Genomic DNA, 8,912 nt, shown 5'->3' with positions numbered 1-8,912 from the left:
AGAAAGGGTAAGTAAACATCAACTTGTTATATGAAAATGAGAATAAAGTTTCAGTCTCTTGTGCACTTAAAGTCCTTTGGTTTAAATCAACTGTTATGAAAGGTGCAGAAATGATCTCTTGTGCAAAACACTTAAAGGTATTTTAGTTGCAGCAAAGTTTGCGCTAAGGGCACCTTAACCGTCCTGTGGGCTTGCTCTTCTTGCGATGCTGCGTTGATGGTGGTAGAAGATACACACGCGACATGGAGATGGCCACTGCCGCTGCCGTCTGATTGCGTCTTCCTCGGCTACTCATGCAGAGCAGTCGAGTTCTCACTGTAGCTCCAACGGCGTCAGTTTGATTTAGAAGTGGTGGGGACAATAACCATAAGCTTGAGTGTGGTTTGAATAGTGCTGGGTACTAGGGTTGCTGTGTTACCGCTATCACCGAGTTATTATTATCTTAAAAAAAATATATATAATTATAGTTAAGAAAATAAAAATGTGTAAAATAGGCCATAGTTCTGCTCTGTGCGGAAGAGAATTGGCGCGCTTCCTTACAAGATTGTAACCATAGCAACGCCGGTAAACAAACCCCGCGAAGCCCAATCCCTATGAGAGCTCCCCGCGCTACGGCCATCCGGAGGCGCACAGAGCTTTTAACAGTGATATTATCTATACCAGTGGTTTTCAAACTGTGGGGCGCGCCCCCCCTGGGGGGCGCCAGAGTACTTCAGGGGGGGCGCGACGTGAGAAAAAAATAAACCCGAAGAAAACCCTGAAAGACGATGATTCAAATCATCAGTCAAACTTCAACTGTAGAAGTAACATAACTAAATCAATTTTCAACCGTTTATCTTCGTGCAAACCATTTAACAAATCTACACACTTGTATCTTCAATAATATCGAAACAGAATTTCGATATCATTTAAAATGTCTTCAGAATCACAGTTTTAGTTTCATACTGCTTCGTTTTCAGCTGTTTTCATTGAAGAAGTCAGCCCATTCTGATACACCTACTTCTAGACATCGTAACTCATTCCTTTTTCAACCGTTTACCATCGTTCAAACCATTAAACAAATCTACACACTTGTATCTTCAATACTATCTAAACGGAATTTTGATAGCATTTATACTTTTTTCAGAATCACAGTTTTAGTTTCAAACCGGCGTTGTTTTCAGTTGGTTATAATAATTGAGGTCACCATAGCAACGCCGGTAAACAAACCCCGCCGAATAGTCGAATCTCTGGACTGAAAAGGCAGATCTGATTAGACTCAGAAAATTCAGAGTCGGGGACCCTGAATGAATCTGTAAACTGGCAGTTTACACAGATTAAGATGTTCAAATGTATTTAACAAAGGTTAAGCTAAAACATGCTTAGATAAAGTTGTTAAATTTTGTTGTTTAAAAACGCAAAAAGATGTAATGTTTCAGAAATATGTTTAAAAAATATGTTAAATTTGTTTCAAATGTTTCAAAAATATGTTCCAAATGTTTTAAAATTATGATCGGAGATGTTTGAAATGTGTAAAATAATTAAAATAGCTTTCAAAACACAGGTATTTAGAAAAAAAAATTGGGGGGGGGGACTCAGCTGAATTTTTTTCTCTGAGGGGGAGCTCACTCTCTCACACTTTGAAAACCCCTGATCTATACAATTATATTATACTATTATATATAGAACGTTATAAAACGCTGTCACCGAGAATTGGCGCGCTGCCAGACGCTGTCACCGAGTGTGAGAGGAGAGTTTACGGAGAAGATGGCGGTTGACCTAGTTTCAAAGTTTATACCGTTTATACTCGGTAATACCGGTGTTGACACGAGTGTATTATTCGGTGTGAAAATGTCCACACCGCGACAACCCTACTGGGTACCTGTGGAGGTGGGGCGGCGTCTGGCCTGCAGGGGGAGTATGGAGCACCGGGTCTGCTGGGGTGATGGGGTCTGATTGCTGACAGGTGTCTGCAATCGGACCCAATCAGGAAGTGTGTATTTATGTGCCTGCTTGTCTTTCAGTCAGGGGTGGAGAGAGAGAGAGGGAAGACGCTCTCTGTGAGCCAGGGAGAGCGTCATAAGTGCTGGAGACGGACCCAGCCACACACGGAACGTTGTCCTTTTATTGCATGTGGATTTTTTGTTAACCCGAAGGGGAAATAAATGGGAGTTCGCTCCTTTTCCTTCAAAGAACTGTGTCCTGACTCCGCTGAACCCGTTACACTGGAGCCCAAAGTGGGGCGGAGTCAAGAATGGATCCATCATTGGCCAGTGTCCTCAGACAACTGGCACAAAGAGCGGAGCGACAGACCCAACTGCAGCAGGCCCAGAACGAGGTCCTGGTGGAGCTGGCTCGCTCCTTGGCCATGCGGGAGCTACTCGGCTCCGGAGAACGCGGCGGGGAAACCCGACTGTGGCGACATATATATGTCCCCAAGATGGGGGAGGCCGACGACCCAGAGGCCTTCCTGGAGACCTTCCGGGGGATGGCCGAGGTCTCCGAGTGGCCGCCGCAGGAGTGGGCCCACCGTCTCCTGCCTCTGCTGACGGGAGAGGCCCAGCTCGCGGCCCACAGCCTACCAGCGGCGGCCCAGAAGGACTTTGACACCGTCGCCAGGGCTATCCGGGACCGGTTGGGCCTAAACCCGGAGGAACATCGCCGCCGGTTCCGGGCCCTGGCCTTCAACGACGGCGACCGGCCCTTCACCTACGCCCAGCAGCTGCGGGACCAGGCAAGGAGGTGGCTGGGCCCGGGAAAACACACACCGGAGGAGATAGTGGAGCAGGTGGCCCTGGAGAGGTTCGTCGAGGGGCTTCCGACCAGAACATCAACGTGGGTCCGGTACCACCAGCCCGGGAGCCTCTCGGCGGCCGTCAACATCGCTGAGGGCCACCTGGCTCCCCCGCTGTCGGACCGCCGATCCCGAGCCCGCGGACCGGTGCGGCAGCCCTGCAGCAGGACAGGCCCACCCAGGGGCCGATGGCGAGATGGGGGGGATGTCCCAGTCAGGAGCAGGCACATAGTGCACCTTCCCACCCCGTCCCGCAGACGGGCACTCAGACGGCAGGGGAGGCGTGTTGGCGGTGCGGACGGCCGGGCCAAATTCGGCGGGACTGTCCGTTGATGGAGGTGGGCCAGGTCGTCCGCGTCACCGGTGCCCCGGTTCTTCCCCACGGTCCCGGCGAGGCGTACCGTATCCCGGTGAGGGTACAGCGGGGTACGTACCAGGCGCTGTTGGATTCGGGGTGTATGCAGACCATGATCCATCAGCGCCTGGTGCGATCCGAGGCATTCATAGAGGCATCGAGCGTTTCGGTGAGATGTATACACGGGGATGTTCACACGTATCCCTTGGTCCCTATTGAAATTCGTTATGGGGGGAAAACGCATAGAGTCAAGGCGGCGGTTAGTTCGAGCCTCACGCACCCCCTGGTTCTAGGGTTAGATTGGGCTGGGTTTCCAGGGGCGGTTAGCGAGTCAACGGGGGTGCGGACACGACAGATAGGGACATGTAGGTCATGCGCTGTGTTCTGTGCCGATGCAAGGGTGTCCGACGCTGATCAGGAATCGGGGGAGGAGGCGGGAGGTTCTCAACCGGTGGACGATTTCCCCCTTGAACAGTCTTGTGACGCTACTTTACGCTCAGCCTTCGACCAAGTGATTGCTATTGATGGTTTGAGGGGTACAGCCAGACGCAGTGCTGACTTACCCACACTTTGTGGTCGTTAGGGATAGGCTTTATCGGGTGGGTCGTGACACCGAGAGTGAGGAGATTTTTACCCAGTTGCTGGTACCCAGGAGCCGCCGGGAAAATGATTTTCCAGGCGGCGCATTACAACCCAATGGCGGGCCATTTGGGGTACGAGAAGACACTAAACCGGATAATGGCTCAATTCTATTGGCCGCGGATTCGGGCGGAAGTGCGTAGGTGGTGCGCCTCCTGCCCCGAGTGCCAGTTGGTGAATCCCCCCGCCATCCCCAGGGCTCCCTTGCGGCCCCTTCCCCTGGTGGAGGCCCCATTCGATCGCGCACATTATCGGGCCATTAGAACGTTCCGCACAGTGGTATCGATTTGTGTTGGTCCTGATCGACTACGCAACCCGATACCCGGAAGCAATTCCGTTGCGCAATATCTCTGCGAAGAGTGTTGCGCAGGCGTTGTTTCATGTCATATCGCGGTTGGGAATCCCAAGAGATTCTCACTGACCAGGGCACCAATTTCATGTCACGCACGATGAAGGAACTTTACGGGTTGTTGAAGGTCAAGGCCATCCGCACGAGCGTCTATCACCCAGCCACTGACGGCTTGTGTGAGAGGTTTAACCGGACGTTAAAGTCCATGATCCGGAAGTTTGTACTGGAGGATGCTCGAAATTGGCATCAATGGCTAGACCCTCTGTTGTTTGCGGTGCGGGAAGTTCCTCAGGCTTCCACAGGGTTTTCCCTGTTCGAGTTGCTCTATGGGCGCAGGCCCAGGGGCGTCCTGGACCTCATTAAAGAAAACTGGGAGGAGGGGTCCAGAGACAATAAAACGAAATCCAGTACGTCATGGACTTGCCTGCAAAGCTCCACTCACTCGGGGTAATGTCACGTGAGCATTTGCACCAAGCCCAGGAGAATCAGAAACGCCTGTACGACAGAGGGACTAGATTACGCGATCTTACACCAGGGGATAGGGTCCTCGTTCTGCTGCCCACCTCTAGCACCAAAAGTGGCAAGGTCCCTTTGTGGTCACACGGCGAGTCGGGGACGTGGATTACGAGGTAGTGCGGCCGGACCGGGGCGACTCCGACAGATCTACCACATCAATCTGCTCAAAAGGTGGATTGATGTGGTCCCAGTCGCGTTACCGGAGGGAGAGGAGTTCGGACCGGAAGTCCCTACTCCGGGGCCTGTCCCTCCGGTCGGCCGAGGAGAGGATCTGTCGGGGAGTCAGGCGGTGGACGTGGGCAGTCTGCAGCTCCAGTTCGCCGACGTCTTTTTGCCCCTGCCTGGTCTCACCCCGTTAATAACTCACAACATCGAGACGCAACCTGGGTTAACGGTGCGGACACGTCCCTACAGGCTGCCCGTCCACAAGCAAGACGTGGTACGGCGCGAATTGGCAGCAATGTTAGAGTTGGGCGTCGTCGAGGAGTCCCACAGTGACTGGTGCAGTCCCATCGTGCTGGTGGGGAAGCCGGACGGGTCTGTCCGGTTCTGTGTCGACTACCGTAGGGTGAATGCGGTGTCAAAGTTCGATGCCTACCCAATGCCTCGGATCGACGAGCTAGTGGACCGGCTTGGCATGGCCACGTATTATACGACCCTGGACTGCACGAAGGGCAGATTCCGTTGTCTCCGGCAGCCCGAGAATAACTGCGTTCTCCACTCCGCTCGGTCTTTACCAGTTCAAGGTGCTTCCTTCGGGTTGTTCGGGGACCCGGCCACGTTTCAGCGACTGATGGACCGTGTGTTACGGCCTCATGCTGCATATGCTGCTGCCTACATTGACGACATCGTCATCTATGGTGACGAGTGGGGGCAGCATGTGCAGCAGGTGGCGGCCGTCCTTCAGTCGCTGAGACGGGCGGGGCTCACGGCCAACCTGAAGAAGTGCGTGATCAGGGGGAGGGAGATTCAGTATCTGGGGTTCCACCTGGGGCGGGGGAAGGTCCGGCCGCAGGTCGGTAAGACCGCGGCGGTCGCCGCCTCCCCTCGGCCCAGGACCAAGAAGGAGGTGAGGCGGTTCCTGGGGCTGGCGGGTTACTATCGGCAGTTCGTGCCGAACTTCTCCGACCTGGCCAGCCCCTTGACCGACCTCACCCGGAAGAGGGCCCCAGATACAGTCCCGTGGTCGGAGCCATGCCAGGTGTCGTTTGAGGCTATTAAAACAGCCCTCTGTGGGGAAGCAGTCCTGTGTGCTCCTAATTTTGCTCTCCCTTTCTCTGTCCAGGCAGACGCGTCGGATAGGGGGTTGGGCGCGGTCCTGACCCAGCAGGTGGAGGGGACCGACCGTCCGGTGCTGTATCTGAGCCGCAAGCTGTCGGACCGCGAGGGTCGGTACAGCACGGTAGAGAAGGAGTGTCTCGCCATCCGGTGGGCGGTCGGTGCCCTTCGCTACTACCTGCTGGGTCGCCAGTTCACCCTCTACTCCGACCACGCCGCCCTCCAGTGGCTCCACCGGATGAAGGATGCCAACGCGAGGATCACCCGGTGGTACCTCGCGTTGCAGCCTTTCAATTTCCGGGTGGCCCACAGGCCGGGGGCGCAGATGGTCGTGGCAGACTTCCTCTCCCGCGGGGGGGGGGGAGTAGGTTTACGGCCGGATGGGTCCCCGGCCTGTGTCGGGCGGTGGGGGTATGTGGAGGTGGGGCGGCGTCTGGCCTGCAGGGGGAGTATGGAGCACCGGGTCTGCTGGGGTGATGGGGTCTGATTGCTGACAGGTGTCTGCAATCGGACCCAATCAGGAAGTGTGTATTTATGTGCCTGCTTGTCTTTCAGTCAGGGGTGGAGAGAGAGAGAGGGAAGACGCTCTCTGTGAGCCAGGGAGAGCGTCATAAGTGCTGGAGACGGACCCAGCCACACACGGAACGTTGTCCTTTTATTGCATGTGGATTTTTTGTTAACCCGAAGGGGAAATAAATGGGAGTTCGCTCCTTTTCCTTCAAAGAACTGTGTCCTGACTCCGCTGAACCCGTTACAGTACCCTTATGTAAGCTATTTAGCCATTCAACGATGCATTACGTGTATTTTAAGTGTATTGTTGAAAATCCTATTCGAACAATAAAAGGTGAAAACCACAGTTTGTGTTTTGGCTTGTTTTGCGAAACGGCATTGGAAACACCTGACCACCAGTAAACACTCGCAAAGGACCAATGTAGACTTCACTCGTTACAACATCATAAGCAAATTGCCCGCAAATAAAATCCCCTACAGTTTAGGACAGGGGTGCCCAACCTTTTTTGACCCAAGATCTACTTTTCAAGTAGCCAACCTCCCGAGATCTACCAGCAAACCTACCTTCAAGCGGGGGGGGGGGGGGTAGAGAACAATTGTTGACGGGGGGGGGGGGGGGGGGGGGTAGAGAACAATTGTTGACGGGGGGGGGGGGGGGGGGGGGGGTGGACCTACAGACTTCATTGGGGGTAGGTCTTAGCTTGTTTCCCCTCAGCCATGCCAACGTTTAGGAGTGTCACAGGAGTGTAACGGGAGTGTAACAGGAGTGTAACGTCACATAGGCCTATGTCAATCTGACAAAACAACTATAACCACATTGGCATAGCAATCGCACCGTGTGTAGCTGCTAGCTTTAATCTATATAAAATGCATACTAGCTGGAGCACCAACCAGAATCAGATCACAATCGCTTAGGACAGTGCCGAACCTTTGGCCAGGTCATCACGAGCAAACAAAACCAGCAGCAAAGTTTACGTAAACCAATTTCTTACCTTATGTGGCCCTCCACATGCAGGCCGGATGATGTTTCCATATCGTTATCCAGTGTCACAAAAATGCTTTTTACAGGAAGCAAAAGGACCGTCTATTTTCTGAATAAAAATGTCAATTTTGGCTGTGTGTCTTGAAACTTCTCGATTATAACGCTGTTTACAGACAGCACACGTTCACCCTCCTCCCCCTTCCCCCCTCCCCCTTGCGCCTATCGCATGATTTTTTCGGTCGCAATTGGTTTGCACATTATTAAAAATGGTGGGGACAAAATTCGTATTTTAAATAGTGGTGGGGATATGTCCCTCCTGTAATCTACGCCTATGTGTAGCTCCCAAGTAGTGTCACACGAAGCCAGAGGTCTTTGTTAAATACAGGTTTTTTTTTCAGTTCGAACCGACCCGTGAGAACTGGGTTTTAAAGAGAAAATTAAATCAAATAAGTAAATACAATATGCAAAATCGTCGAACCTCAGATTGAAGAGGAACAATGCGGTTTTCGCCCCGGACGTGGAACTATGGACCAGCTCTTCACTATTATTATTATTACACTATTAGTATTACCGGGTCCCCCGGGAGAAACTGTGGGAGGTGCTGCGGGAGTATGGGGTAAAGGGGTCTCTCCTCAGGGCCATCCAATCTCTGTACTCCCAAAGCGAGAGCTGTGTTTGCGTCCTCGGCAGCCAGTCAGTTTCGTTCTCAGTGGGTGCTGGTCTCTGCCAGGGCTGCGCCTTGTCACCAATCCTGTTTGGGATATACATGGACAGGATATCGAGGCGTAGTCGTGGTGGGGAGGGGTTGCAGTTCGGTGGTCTGAGGATCTCGTCACTGCTTTTTGCAGATGATGGGGTCCTCATTGGATCATCGGCCTGTGACCTTCAGCACTCACTGGATCGGCTGGCGGCCGACTGTGAAGCGGCTGGGATGAGGATCAGCACCGCTAAATCTGAGGCCATGACTCTTAGCAGGAAACCGGTGGATTGCTTACTCCAGGTAGGAAATTAGTCCTTAGCCCAAGTGAAGGATTCAAGTAGCATCGGGTCTTGTTCGTGAGTGAGGGTACTATGGAGCGTGAGGTTGGCCGGAGAATCGGAGCAGCGGGGGAGGTATTGCGTTCGCTTTACCGCACCGTTGTAACGAAAAGAGCTGAGCCGCAAGGCAAAGCTCTCGATCTACCTGTCGATCTTCATTCCTATCCTCACCGTCATGAGGGTTGGGTGATGACCGAAAGGACGAGATCGCGGGTACAAGTATGGTAGAAATTAACCTTACAGCGGGGGCGGTATTGCGTTCGCTTTACCGCACCGTTGTAACGAAAAGAGCTGAGCCTCAAGGCAAAGCTCTCGATCTACCGGTCGATCTTCATTCCTATCCTCACCGTCATGTGAGGATAGGGTTGGGTTGGGTGATGACCGAAAGGACGAGATTGCGGGTACAATTATGGTAGAAATTAACCTTACATTTTATGTTAAACTATGATTATTATTAGGCCTACATATCAAT

At 52.9% G+C, this 8,912-nt stretch overlaps 1 protein-coding gene across 2 annotated transcripts; it reads left to right on the top strand.

The window, feature by feature from the left end:
• Positions 1-2,381: 2,381 nt before the first annotated feature.
• LOC130393832 (zinc finger and SCAN domain-containing protein 25-like) lies at positions 2,382-6,735 on the top strand. Of its 2 annotated transcripts, none has more exons than XM_056604589.1 (2): positions 2,382-3,183; positions 6,466-6,735. In XM_056604589.1, the coding sequence occupies exon 1, from the start codon at positions 2,420-2,422 to the stop codon at positions 3,104-3,106; it is 687 nt and encodes a 228-aa protein (XP_056460564.1). In that variant the 5' UTR covers positions 2,382-2,419; the 3' UTR covers positions 3,107-3,183; positions 6,466-6,735. The 2 variants fall into 2 exon arrangements, with proteins under 2 accessions (XP_056460564.1, XP_056460565.1); XM_056604590.1 differs by having other exon boundaries at positions 2,382-3,199.
• The last annotated feature ends 2,177 nt before the right edge of the window (positions 6,736-8,912 follow it).

The sequence above is a fragment of the Gadus chalcogrammus genome, chromosome 12 (assembly GCF_026213295.1).
Source record: "Gadus chalcogrammus isolate NIFS_2021 chromosome 12, NIFS_Gcha_1.0, whole genome shotgun sequence".
In the NCBI taxonomy this organism is placed as follows: Eukaryota; Metazoa; Chordata; class Actinopteri; order Gadiformes; family Gadidae; genus Gadus; species Gadus chalcogrammus.
This window is presented reverse-complemented; position numbering and strand designations above follow the sequence as displayed.

Coding starts and splice junctions, on each gene's coding strand:
- LOC130393832 (XM_056604589.1), top strand. CDS start 2,420: ATGGGGGAGGCCGACGACCCAGAGGCCTTCCTGGAGACCTTCCGGGGG.